Raw genomic sequence first — 13,121 nt, forward strand, 5'->3', positions numbered from 1 at the left:
CGAATTTCCCTGCCACCCAGACACACTAACATCTGACAAGGAATGAGGGCTGTGGAAGAACCACAGACTACCGTGTGCAAACGTTGGCGATTGGTATCGGATGGCAAACTGTGATCGTTTGAAATGATTCGAAACACTCGTTACTCGTTACCCCTCAACTCGCTCGGATCGTGATCGTCTCAAGTCTCAAGATCGTCTCAAGCTCGTCTCAAGTCTCAAGATCGTCTCAAGCTCGTCTCTACTCGTCAACTCGAATGATCGTTTTATCAACTCGCTCTTCCGGAATTGAGATCGGACGGTGAATCGTGGCTTCGCGCTCGAATGTCGATCGAGTAAAAGCGATCGAATAACCCAACACTACCGCCCGGCCAGGGTTGCCAGTTTGGCATTTTAAATGCCAGATTCCAAAAATCTGGCATTTTTGAAAACCGTTTGGCATTAGAAAAATCATTTGGCATTTGGCATTTTCATTTGGCATTTTCTTTTCTTGTATATCATACTTCAAATGACACCTTTTCTTAATTAAGTTTCATAAGAAACACGAAACAGTAAGTTTTCTTAATTGTCAATAATTATTTAACTGTTTACGTATTTACCTTTCATGTTAATGTATTTCTTTTTCATTCTTAAAATCCAACCGTGGTGTAGTGGTTTAGCACTCCACTTAGTAGTCAGTAGGTAAAAAATTACCCCAACAGGAAATTAAGTATAATTCAAAAAAAAAAAAAGAAAAGAAAAGAAAACACGCAAGCCACCAGGATATGATAGTAAATTGTCTATCAAAAGTGAGTAGTTTTCTTAGTGGGGGTGGGAGTCAACAGACTTTGGCATTTTTTTGAGTGTTTTGGCATTTTTTGAGTCTTCCCCTGGCATTTTGTTGAAAAATAATCTGGCAACCCTGCGCCCGGCACTACAAATTATTGCTTCTCGGACTGGGATGAGGACATCACCGATTTGAGGAATCTGTGTCGTCTGATTATTTTCAAGAATGGCGGCGTAATTATTATTACTCTACTTACATACAAATCAAAAGACACAATCACCATCATCCATTATTATCATCATCTCCTCATAATAAATTAATGAATATAAAAATAGACGTCCTTTACCAATACTCCTCAACGGCAACGGCGGTCCTGATACTGATACTGAGTGATAGCTCAGTTGGTAGAGTGCTCGCTTCACACGCAAAGGGACCAAGATTGATCCCGAGTGCAGTCAAGATTTTTCCGACACCCCAGTCCACCCTGCAGTAGATGGGTAGCTGACTTTGTTAGATTTGGCTGGAGGAGGTACCTTGCGATAGACCATCGTCCTATCCAAAGGGTAGCAAGCAATTATTATTGTCCGTTTCACGCGATGGAAACCGGGATAAATGGCTCTGAAGGACTACTTTAAAAAAATACTCCTAACTGATAAAAGGAATATTTTCAAATAACAATTCAACATGCTTTCTGTCTTTGTCTGAGATTACAGTACTTGGTTTTGTCCTGGCACTGGCCGGAATCCCAGCTGTGAGGGAAACAGTCAAATGCATAGTTATTGTTTTGGGAGATGATATTTTTTTCCCGTGTAAATCATCTCTCTGTTATGTATTATTATTTTTATTTTGAATGTATAATGTAAGCATTTGAGTGTGTTCCTCTTTGTTGGATTTTGTGCTTGTGTCTGGATGAGACCTGTAGGTGATTTCAAACTAAGTACATTGGTGGTATGCTCTTGGAATCCACATCTGATCCCTATTTGTTCCCAGTTCCACTTTGTCTTACTTTTTCTTGGGTGCTTTAATTGTAGTTCTAGAACTTTTTACTATCCCATTTTCTTCCTTTTTAATGGCACTGATATAACCTAAATGTGTTGCAAGCGCCGTAAAACCCTTAAAAACAAACTAACTCACATACATACACAGACAGACAGGGGGAGAGAGAGAGAAAGAGACTCAGACTCTACTGTACTGAATTCGTGAAATGAGTTTTTTTTGGTCCAAACCCCTTCCGTCTCCACCGTCAACTCATCTAAGACCATCACTGGTCTCGTGTCATATTTTATCGTACCTGTCAGTCTAGACTGACATCATAGAAATGGGATTGTCACCAAAATTCACGCATCTGAACGCAAGCGACATAAGACAGTATGATGGCCTAGGAGACTGTGAATGTGTTCCCGAAGTCACTATTCGGAGTCATTCGTCGGGGCACGCACGCATTCATTGCTCCATTCACAGAAATAATACAACTTTGCCCAAAAATAGCCCATAATATTAAAATTGACACCACTTATAATCAAATAGAACATTTACCTTTCAATTTTTAAAGTCTGGCTGGAAATAAAGAAAAACTCACTGCCACCTGGATAAACTTTTTTTCCGGTCTCGCGGGTTACGTTACATTTATTTCAGAAAATGAAAAAAAATGCAATTTTCGTTGTTTTTCATTTATACTTTTTAAATTTATCATTAAAAATATGTATTTTTCTTTCTTGCTTTGTCTGGCACCTTTCATACACACTTGTTCAGTTCAAGAGTTTTTAAAATGCTACTATATATTGACAAATTGAATAAATAAACTATAAACGCCTGACAAAAGATCCACTGTGAAAATACCAATTGAAAAAGATGATAGATCTAGGAACTTTCGGAAGGTCTCCCACCCTGTTGTTAATGACCTTGTACTCATTTCATACCTGAGAAAGGTATGATAATATGAGTAGAGAGCATTTTTTTTTTTTTGAAAGTTTTCTTTTCTTTTTTTTGTTTGAAAATGATGTGATATTTGGAGGTATAAGTCAAAATTCAGATTTAGTGTCAGATTCCTAATTTCAAAAGATCACGTCAGAAATGGGGTTGACTGGTATGTGAAACTGTAAATTCAAAATTGTTCATCTTTTTACAACCATTCCATCAGCTCTTTTATTCTTGTGCTTAAATAACTTGTAATATTCACAAGCATGGCCAAAATTCCTTTTCTTGAACACGTTTGAAGTTTGCATGATTTTGTGTATAAATATAATTTCAGAGAAATGTATGAGGTCCTTAATGGAAGATTCCGAAGATCTAAATGCAACACATGTCTTCTGAAGAAATACTTCAAGCCAGATATTATCATTCCTCTTTTCGACAAAATCACTCCAACATACGAATCAAATTTTGGAATGTGTTCATTTACAGGTCAGTTAATCTCTGTACCAGAAAATGTTATCATTGCAATTTATGCGTGCTATACTATATCTCAGAATATTTCCCAAATTCTGGGTTTTTTTTCATCTACAATAATTTATCAGCTCTTTAAATTCCTCAGAAAATTAATATAATTTTTGTAAAATATATAAGAAAAAATTAGCTTTCATATAGAGCAATGAAAAAGGCCTAAAGCCGAAACGTCGTTTGTTTTGTGTTGTTCCCTTTTTTATGAGTCACAATTATTCTCTTCATATTTCTCTCCATTTTTCTGACTCATTTAGGCACCTCTAGTTTTTTGGTGTTGATATCCATTAAATGGGTTCACTAGCTTGATTGGGTGACCAGTGACATCCAGTCTCCTCAGACCAGTTGATGTGTACATTTTCATTTGGCGAGGCAAACATGGTTGCAAGAGTGCCGGCTTTTTGCGATTTAGATTTGATTGATTTTTTTTTTTTTTTTTTTTTTTTTTTTTTGATTTTTTTTTTGTTTTGTGTAGGTCCCAACAATCGGGTCGGGTACGTCCATATTATTAAGCGAAACTTTTGAATCACGATGTAACTGTGACCCAGAAGTGATAGTTATATTATTAAATTTGAATCGTGAATCTTGCAGGCTTTTTCAGATTATATGTCTGGTCATAAGTAGACTTGCAGGCTTTTTGAGGTCCAGTTGCTTGCACCCATGGGCAAATGAGACAAAATCTTGCGATTCACATTGCACAAGCGTTAACTAACCAGTTGACCGCCGTGGCATGAGCCTGATGACTTTGAAGGACTTTTTTTTCTTTATGATCATCTGGAATGTGGTGGACAAGCATGCAATGATAAACTTTCAATCGAGGATACAGATGCCATTCTTTACCTTTACTTTACCGATGTTCCATGTCGGACACGACGTTGGAGATCATTTTTTCGCCAGCACTCTCTCTCTCTCTCTCTCTCTCTCTCTCTCTCTCTCTCTCTCTCTCTCTCTCTCTCTCTCTCTCTCTCTCTCTCTCTCCCTCTCTCTCTCTCCTCTTCTCTCTCTCTCTCTCTCTCTCTCTCTCTCTTCTCTCTCTCTCTCTCTCTCTCTCTCTCACTCTCTCTCTCTCTCTCCTCTCTCTCTCTCTCTCTCTCTCTCTCTCTCTTCTCTCTCTCTCTCTCTCTCTCTCTCTCTCTCTCTCTCTCTCTCTCTCTCTCTCTCTCTCTCTCTCTCTCTCTCTCTCTCTCTCTCTCTCTCTCTCTCTCTCTCTCTCTCTCTCTCTCTCTCTCTCTCTCTCTCTTCTGCGAGTTTCGCACATTGATTTATGGGGCTTCCTACGTACGCTGCGACATTTCCAAGCCAACTTGTCCTTCTTCGTCCTCGACCACGCTTGCCTTCTATCTTTCCCTCTGCAATGGTCTTCTGTAGTGAGTCGTGCCTTCTGATGTGGCCAAAATATCGGGTTATCCTCTTTCTAATAGTTGAAATGATCGTTGTTGATGTTATTGCTAAAGTTTGGAGTACTTGATGATTTGTTTTCTTTTCCTTCCAGGATACCCTTGCAATTCTTTTATAGGTCCACATCTCAAACGCTCAAATGCCATTCTTTAGAGGGCCTTAAAAAAGAGGAACAGTCATTTCTAGTAGTAGTAGTAGTAGTAGTAGTGGTAGTAAGCCTCAGTCTGAATGATGCTTGCTGAGAATTGTGTGATTCAGTCATGGTCGATAAGTATAGATGCTCTCTCCATCCATGTTGTTAATTGTTTCCAATTGGTCACGGTCCTGGGCCAGAGTTTCGAGGCTGTCAAGACCTTGTGACTTAAGTACGGAGGGCACTGCAATATTTCTTAGTTCTTCAGGGATTAATTCGGCCTCATCTGAATCCAGAAATTTCTGATCTGTAGAGAGATCCTGGTTCAGGGATTCAGTAGTGATGACTTATTTTATTATATGACACAATAGCCAGTCCTTGGTCACCTGATTGTTGAATGGTCACTTTGACAAGACAATTTGACGCAATTTATTATTTTCATATTTTCTTCTCACGCATAATCATCAAGTCAATGGCATGTTTGTCTGAGTGATGAGTATGTAGTACCTACTTACCATGAGATAATGCGCCCAGAGCCCTCTGTCCATTTAGGGGTAGATGCATGGTATAATTGTTTATCATTATTATTATTATTATTATTATTATTATTATTATTATTATTATTATTATTATTATTATTATTATTATTATTATTATTATTATTATTATTATTATTATAATTATTATTATTATTATTATTATTATTTTATGTTCAGTTTTTTATTGAAACACAAAACAAGTGTTCAACAAGATAGATGAAATGAAAAATCTCTGCTCAAAGATTTATTTATGTATTTATTCTCTCTTTATTTTTTGTCATGCAGCATTTGCAGAACCTGTCCAGAGCTGTGTTGTCGTGGGACTGACTGCTGCAGACCCTGAAGTTTATGACACATTTGCTTCTGTTTTTGATGCAGTCATCAAGGACTACCACAAAATGAATCCAAAACGTGAAATCTTTCATCCCCCTAGTTACTTTGGTGGTGTTGCAGATCTAGAATGTTCCACCCTTGACCCCAATGGGGAATTTATTATGGCGACAAGAGTCCAAATTAACAGGAACTATCCAGGCTACCCCTTCTGTTCTAACTTGACCCCAGAGGTTTGTTTCTTCTATTTTTGATAATGGCAATGATATTATTATATAAGCAGTATTTTTAAAAGGTCTATCTACTGTTGTGCTAATACCATGAAAAAGAAAAAAGTATTTGTTGACAACTAAACTAAAGGGACATTTTCACTTATTTTCACCACTACCATCACATCATCACCACCACCAGCACCAGAGCATCATCACTACTTCCATTTTCACCATTACACTGGTATCAAGTATCAATATTACCTGAGTCATGTGGAGGGGGGGGGGGGGGGGGGGGGGGGGGCTCTTCATTCCTTTGGGTGACTCGGTGTCTACATAAACCAGAAAAATTCTGAAATCACCAGAGACTGATGAGAATGAATCAGAGCATTTTTTAGATGTTGCAATTGAGACCTTTTTATATTATTTTCATTCTGTGTTCGGGTTTATATAAATTTTATATAGAAACAAAAAGAAAAAAGTTTTGGGAAGGAAAATATTATTTTTAATGATGTGTCTCAACTTATGTTGACAAAGGATTTATGCTCCTCTGTATATTTGCTTCTCATGAATCAGTGATGCCAATCTTCCGCGGATCCGAGGAATTCCTCCCTTTTTTCCTCGGTTTGTTTAATATTGATGCATTATTATACTTTAACTTCTAAATTATTAGTTTGCTGTCTCTGCTACTATTATTTACATCACTATCACCACAACTGCTACCTTAACCATCACACAATATGATCCTTGTAATCTTTGCAATATGATGGTGATATCACAAAAAATATAACTGCAATATATACATTAGATTTTTAAAAAGAAGTTTTATGTGTTTTATGACTCCTTTACCTGATCTTTGAATGGATAATAAATGCTCCCAAATTCATGGGAATTAGTTCCAGATAGCCTTATTTTGGCACTTAAAAAAAAAAATTTTCCCAGGGGGGCAAGCCCCCTGACCCCCCTAGTAGGAGGCTTCCTTTGGCAGCCTGAGCCTTCCCTTGGGGGGCATGTTGAGACGTCGATCATTTTCCTCCTTTTTCATTTTTTTCTGTTGGCATCACTGATGAATAATTTTCATTTTGTATGTTTCAGAATCGATCTGAGGTTGAAGGCAAATCCAAGGATGCCTTGTGTTCACTCACTGGAGACTTGGAAGGAACATACTACTCAATTGGCAGCTTGAGTCAGGACTTGAGGGATGACCTGGCCAGGGAGCACTTGCTTTTTGACAATAGTGAACAGTGAGATTGTAGTGTAGATATCCGTTATCAAATTAATCTAGATAAAAACTATTAGGTTATATTTGAAAATCTTTTTCATCATATGAAACTTTGTGAAAACTTTGAAAGATTGCAGAAAGTTTAGAACTTTCTTACTTACTTATCCGAACCAGCGACCACCTGAGCTCTAGCCCTTCGGTCTTGTGCCATGACGTAGAAGTTAGACGTCTTTTGTAGTTGTTCCAGGTGACTATAAAGTGTGTTACTGATGCTTGGATTTGGTGGGAGGAATGTGCACCTCAGGTCTTCAAGAGGTTGACATTCAAGCAAATGGTGTGTTACTGTTAGAAAGTTTAGAACAGGTTGGTAGATTGGTGAAGTTATCAAAACATGTCGATCTTATATCCCCTGTTCTGAAAATTCTGCATTGGCTGCCGGTGAAGCAGTGCATTGGATTTTATGTTGCTATAGCTACTTTCATGGCTTGACACCATCTTACTTAAATGAACTTGTGTCTCCTTATTGACCTGGTAGATTGCTAAGATCTAATGACCTGAGTCTTATGACAGAGCGCCTTCGAAGTCTTTGTTTCACAATTATTTAACAGTACTTAGGTTGTGGAATTCCCTTTTGTATAATGCCAAAAACTGTGAAAATTTAGATATGTATAAAACTTAAAGACTGAGTTATTTGGAAGAGGTTATTTTGACAATTAATATGCCTTATATGTTTTAAATATGTAGATTGTATAATAGTGTGTATGTAGAAATTACTTACATGTATGTGGAGAAGTTTCTGTATGTGGGTTTGTGTATATGTGTACGCTTGCTAGTATGTACGATAGTTTATATTAGACTTTGTGATTGTTAAGCACCATAGAGTACCTATCAATGGATTAATGAGCTCAATATAAGTATTATTATATCTATTTATATTGTATTTTTGGTGTCAAATAGGGGACAAATATTCAGTTTGGTGCCCTTTTCCTGTCTGTAATCTTTTTTCTCCTAGCTCACCCAAAACGACAGATTTATCCTTGATTGTGATTATATCATAACTTTTTAGTTGCTTTGTCCCATATTGTACTTTGGCAGACACATATTTAAATGAAGATGTTTCCTATAAGATAACTTATAATGTGTTTAAAAGATAATAAACCAAAGCATTTATTAATTTTGTCCAGCATAGAGATTAAACTGAGAAAGAAAATTGTTTTAAGTTAAAAACTGAACTAATAATAGTTTTATTTTTATCAAATCTTTAGAATCTTGGAAATGAATGGAGTATTTAGAGACTGGCCAAACTATCGCGGAATGTTTGTCAGTCATAATAAAAACCTTGTTGCCTGGGTCAATGGTGAAGACAACTTGCAGCTTATCACAGCACAGAGAGGTGGTAATCTTGGTGAGGCCTACAGGCAAATGGTCAAAGTAAGTGATATCTTAATTCTTCTCATGTTCTTGGATTTAGAGAGCATTAATGCTGGGTGGAGTTACCTACCTCCCATAGTGGGCAGGGAGGTACATACTGTGTCTTCTATCCCCCTATATCTTTTTTCCAACTTGCTTTCTGTCTTTGTCTTGGAATGAGATTACTTGGTTTTGTCCTGGTCTTGGTCGGATGCCCTGGCTGAGAGCGAAACAGTCAAATGTATAGTTAGTTTTGGGAGATGATATTTTTTTCCTTGTAAATCATCTCTCTGTTATGCACTGTATTATGTTCTGTTTATGTATTATATGGTTTGTAAACATTTGAGTGTATTCCTCTTGGTGGGGACCTGTGCTTGTGTCTGGATGAGACTTTTAGTGATCTGAAACTAAGTACATTGATAGTGTGCTCTTGGAATCTACATCTGTTTCTTATTTGAACCTTTGTCTTACCTTTTCTTGGGTGGTTTAATTGTAATTCTGGAACTTTTTACTATCCCATTTTCTTCCTTTTTACTGGCGCTGATATAACTTTAATGTGTTGCCAGCGCCGTAAGACCCTTAAAAACAAACAAAAACAAGAGCATAAATGTTACCCGCTGCCTCATGAGTATTCATAGTCGCCAGCTGCCTCGATAAAATCGGCACTGTCCTGATTTGACAGTCTATAGGAAAAGGAATAGAAATATATAAAAATTAGACCGTTCATGTATATGGAAATGACTTTTGCAAAACTGACCTCGGCCCCAGATCCAACTCGGGGCTAAAAAGAAGAGACGAGGTCAAAATAACTCGACTCCGGATCGGACATACTGCCCTCACTCACCGTTTGCTTCTGGAGAAGATGTAACTGTGACCTCACAGTTTAACATATTTTAATTGAATGTACAGAGTTAGAACAAATATTTATATTTTGAATTTGAAAAAAAAATTAAAGTTGAAAAATATGTAATAATATTAAAACACATGAAATCCATTGTCAATGTCAACTCAACCTCAATGTCTGATTCACTGTCTGAATGAACACTTTCATCGTCACTATCCAATAAAAAACGTTGATCAGGCCAGAGAATTGAGGAATTCAAACGCCATTCCAGAAAAAAAAAAGAAAAAAAGGACGTTACCACAACCGATTTGGTTGACAAACTTCAAAAAATCACAGCAGACAACGAATTGAGATAAAAACGATCGGGAAATTTCTAGTTTCACTTTCACTCTTTCTCTACTTTCGTTCTCTAAATAAAAAGAAGTGGTTCTATACACGTTTTTAGTTTACGAGTTCAAAGATTCTGGGTACCTGGTGGGTGATATCGGGCGATTTGAACTGTCGGAGATGTTTTTTTTGAGCGGGCGATTTGGGCAGCAATGGGTTAAATGTAGCATTTTAAAGACCACGTGCAATTTTCTGCACAACTAGTATTTATAGATATTGGCTTTAATTTTGTTTTCTATGCTTTTATACATCTGATACTGATATATTTCTACTACAGATGTGTGGTCTAGTGGTATGACACTCGCCTCTGGAGTAGAAGGTCCAGGGTCCTGCTCTGCGCGACAAATTGTTGAGTCCTTGGAAAAGGCTATCTACTCACAATCTCTCACCATGCTCAGGTGTAAAATGAGTATCTTGCCATTTTCAGCATTGTCTCTGTATGGAAAAAAAATTGTAATATTGCCTAATGGGTGTCATGTCTCGTCCTCTTTGTTAAGTGTTACTGTTGACTCGGGACTCCTTGTTATGTGCTTTGAGCACATTCAGTGGATATTGTGCTATATAAGTGCTCTAATTTTTTTTTTTTTTACTCCACAAATTATATTCCAACTCATCTTAGGTCGTAAAGATTCTGGAAACTAAGCTGTCGTTTGTCAAAGATGATCGTCTTGGTCACTTGACCTTCTGCCCATCAAATGTTGGTACTGGTCTACATGCAACTGCCCACATGAATCTACCTCATCTATCAAGCAGGAAAAATTTTGGTGCCATTTGTGAGAAACTTAATCTCAAGGCCAAAGGTAAGTACACCCTTCATTAGACCAACCATTTATAGAATGAATGAATTTGATGTCACTCAGTTCAATTTGATTTTTTTAAATATCTGTGGTAGGTCTTTTTTATCGTATCATTGGGATATACAATAAATTTTCTTTCCTCTCTGCCTAATGAGCAATTATTATTATTACAGTTCAGTCCGCTTAATCGCACATCGGTTAATCGCACACTCCACTTATATGCTACACATACCCGAAAAACAGACTTTTTCTATATAATCGCTCAGGTTAATCGCACACCATCCCCGCTTAATATCTACACCTTGATCCCATCTTGACAACCAACAGCCTTATTAAATCAACAATGCTGTTTCCGTTCCACACAACTTTTCAGCTGAATCATTCAGTCGATTCGTTACAATGGAAAACAATAGACCCACCAACTGACATCTCAGGAGCCACTGGACTCCGTTCAGCCACACAAAAGACAATGCCTGGGTAATGAAGATGAAGATGAGTCATCGGAATGTGACACTGAAAATGCAAAACCACACACAAGAGACATTGTTCTTGGGATGTTTTTCTCCATTAGCAAAGAGCAATGACTTGTTGGATATGTTGAATATTGTGTATGTGTTTAAGTCATCACCTTGGGATGTTAGATATTTTGACTTAAAGCAGGCTTGCTTTTATCTGTTTTTAAAGGTAGAGAGTCATGGACTTATGCAATGTGATCTATAATCAATGCCAGAAAAAGCCCCAGTCTAGCGTGATTTTATCAGTCACATATTGTGCTTAACAAGGATTATAGGTTAATATAATATACAATGATGATTTTATTTAGAAAAAGGATATTGTTTATAAATTTTGATTTTATTTGTCCGTCAAACGTGAAACAGTAACAAACTTGAAAAGTAATTTTAACAGGATTCATTTTTATTAAAAAGGGGGGAAAGAATCGTGACATCATTGTATTTTTTATATATTTATTTTAGGTTCTAATGCAATTTTTGAACAACAGATGTATATTCTTTGTTGACAAATTGCAGTGAAAGATTACTTAAAAATGAGAAGTAAAATGTTTGTTATTTTTGGGTTGTTTTTTTTTTTTCAGATCTGCAGATTATTCCCATGGAAGGGGCTGGTCATTTATATGCTATTTCCAACAAGCGGACAGCTGGATTGACAGAGATTGAAGCTGTGAATGAAATGATATCTGGTGTACAGGAACTCATTAGACTGGAGGTGGAAGCAGCAGAGGGAAAAGACAGCACCACCAGTAAATGCTCTGTTACATAAACCGGTTTGGGGAAGTAAAGTAATATGTGGAGGAGAAGAGTGGAAACCGAACAAACACTTCATGCAATAAGCAAATTGCCATTAATGCTAATGTTGCTGGTACTTTTGATGGAGTGTTGGAGAGGTCATGTTCAACATGCCTTCCTTGATAAATAGGTTGGGGGGAGGGGAGAGAAAGGGAGGAGGACTGGGGCAGAGCGTTGAGAAAAAATATATGGTGAGAGGAATGAAATACTTGCTCCAGGGTATTTAACTCAGCCTGTATTGATACCAGGAGTTTGAAACTCAATGTATTCCTCAAGATAATTGTATTAAACAACGTATTAGGAGAAATTTACTATAAACTGTCCCCGCGGAACATTGTAAATGAAAACCCCAAAAATTGCACCCAAAATGCCAAAATTCCAAAAATTGAATGCAAAAATTGCAAGGAAAAATTACAAATTTAAGACATTGTTTTCAATAAACTGTGCATAATAATTTATTCTTGCTTTAATTCTATGACAAGCACAGTCCACCAATTTTAGTTGGTATGTATTACAGTATTGTGTCCATAAATTACATTGATATTGACATTGCATACGGTATATACAGGGGATGCCACCAGGAGATTTTGAAGAAAAAAAAAACCCAACACTTATGTGGTGGAAAAGCTCATTAATTTAAAAACGATGTTACATGCATCACAGAAAAGTTTTGTCCCAGACACATTAGTTGTCTTTAGAAATTGTTTATGTCTGTCCTGGGGTGTTGTCTTGGAATCAATTATTTGACATCATGAGCGACTTTTTTCTCCATACAACTCAAACTCAATTTCCGCACAAATCCAACAAAAGCCTACTAGAGGATGATAAACTGTCGGGATGAGTCAATCAATTGAAAACAATGAATTATCTACTTCCTGTCTTGTCAAATGAAGCTACTCGCGAAATCTTTTATAGTTTTGTGTGATGGTGGCAGTAGTATTTGCCGATGTTTAGCATTATATGATTATATGTGACTCATGGGTGAAAGTTCGCCGGCATATGCCGGAAATTCCGGCATTTTGGTTAAATTGAAAATCACTTTCCGGCATTTTGACTCTCTCGCCGGCTTTTTCACTGTTGTGCCGCCGGAAATATAGCTTGGAAATATCGGTTCACCTGCTGCTCAGCACTCTAACGGCGAGTAACGGATCGGTTGCTTTCTACTTATCGGTCACTTTTTTCTTCTTGATAACGAAACTAGGATGATTTCCGGTAATTAATGCGATGCGCATGCGTCGCGTGGGCATATAAAACTGGCTTCTCAATTTGAAATCTTCTTTCAGTTGTCTGTGACTCGAATCGAACTGTGCGTGTTGTGACTGTTGTGCCTTTGTTGAACAAGCTTG

General features: G+C 37.2%; 1 protein-coding gene across 1 annotated transcript; it reads left to right on the top strand.

Moving 5' to 3' along the window:
• Positions 1 to 919: 919 nt before the first annotated feature.
• LOC144974443 (arginine kinase Oct f 2-like) lies at positions 920 to 12,355 on the top strand. Its single transcript, XM_078917320.1, has 7 exons — positions 920 to 996; positions 3,015 to 3,166; positions 5,558 to 5,835; positions 6,907 to 7,055; positions 8,299 to 8,464; positions 10,294 to 10,474; positions 11,565 to 12,355. Exons 1-7 carry the CDS (start codon positions 989 to 991, stop codon positions 11,747 to 11,749), a joined length of 1,119 nt encoding a protein of 372 aa, XP_078773446.1. The 5' UTR covers positions 920 to 988; the 3' UTR covers positions 11,750 to 12,355.
• Positions 12,356 to 13,121: the final 766 nt, after the last annotated feature.

Source organism: Berghia stephanieae, chromosome 6 (assembly GCF_034508935.2).
Source record: "Berghia stephanieae isolate SIO BIC M18660-M18661 chromosome 6, UCSD_Bste_1.3, whole genome shotgun sequence".
In the NCBI taxonomy this organism is placed as follows: Eukaryota; Metazoa; Mollusca; class Gastropoda; order Nudibranchia; family Aeolidiidae; genus Berghia; species Berghia stephanieae.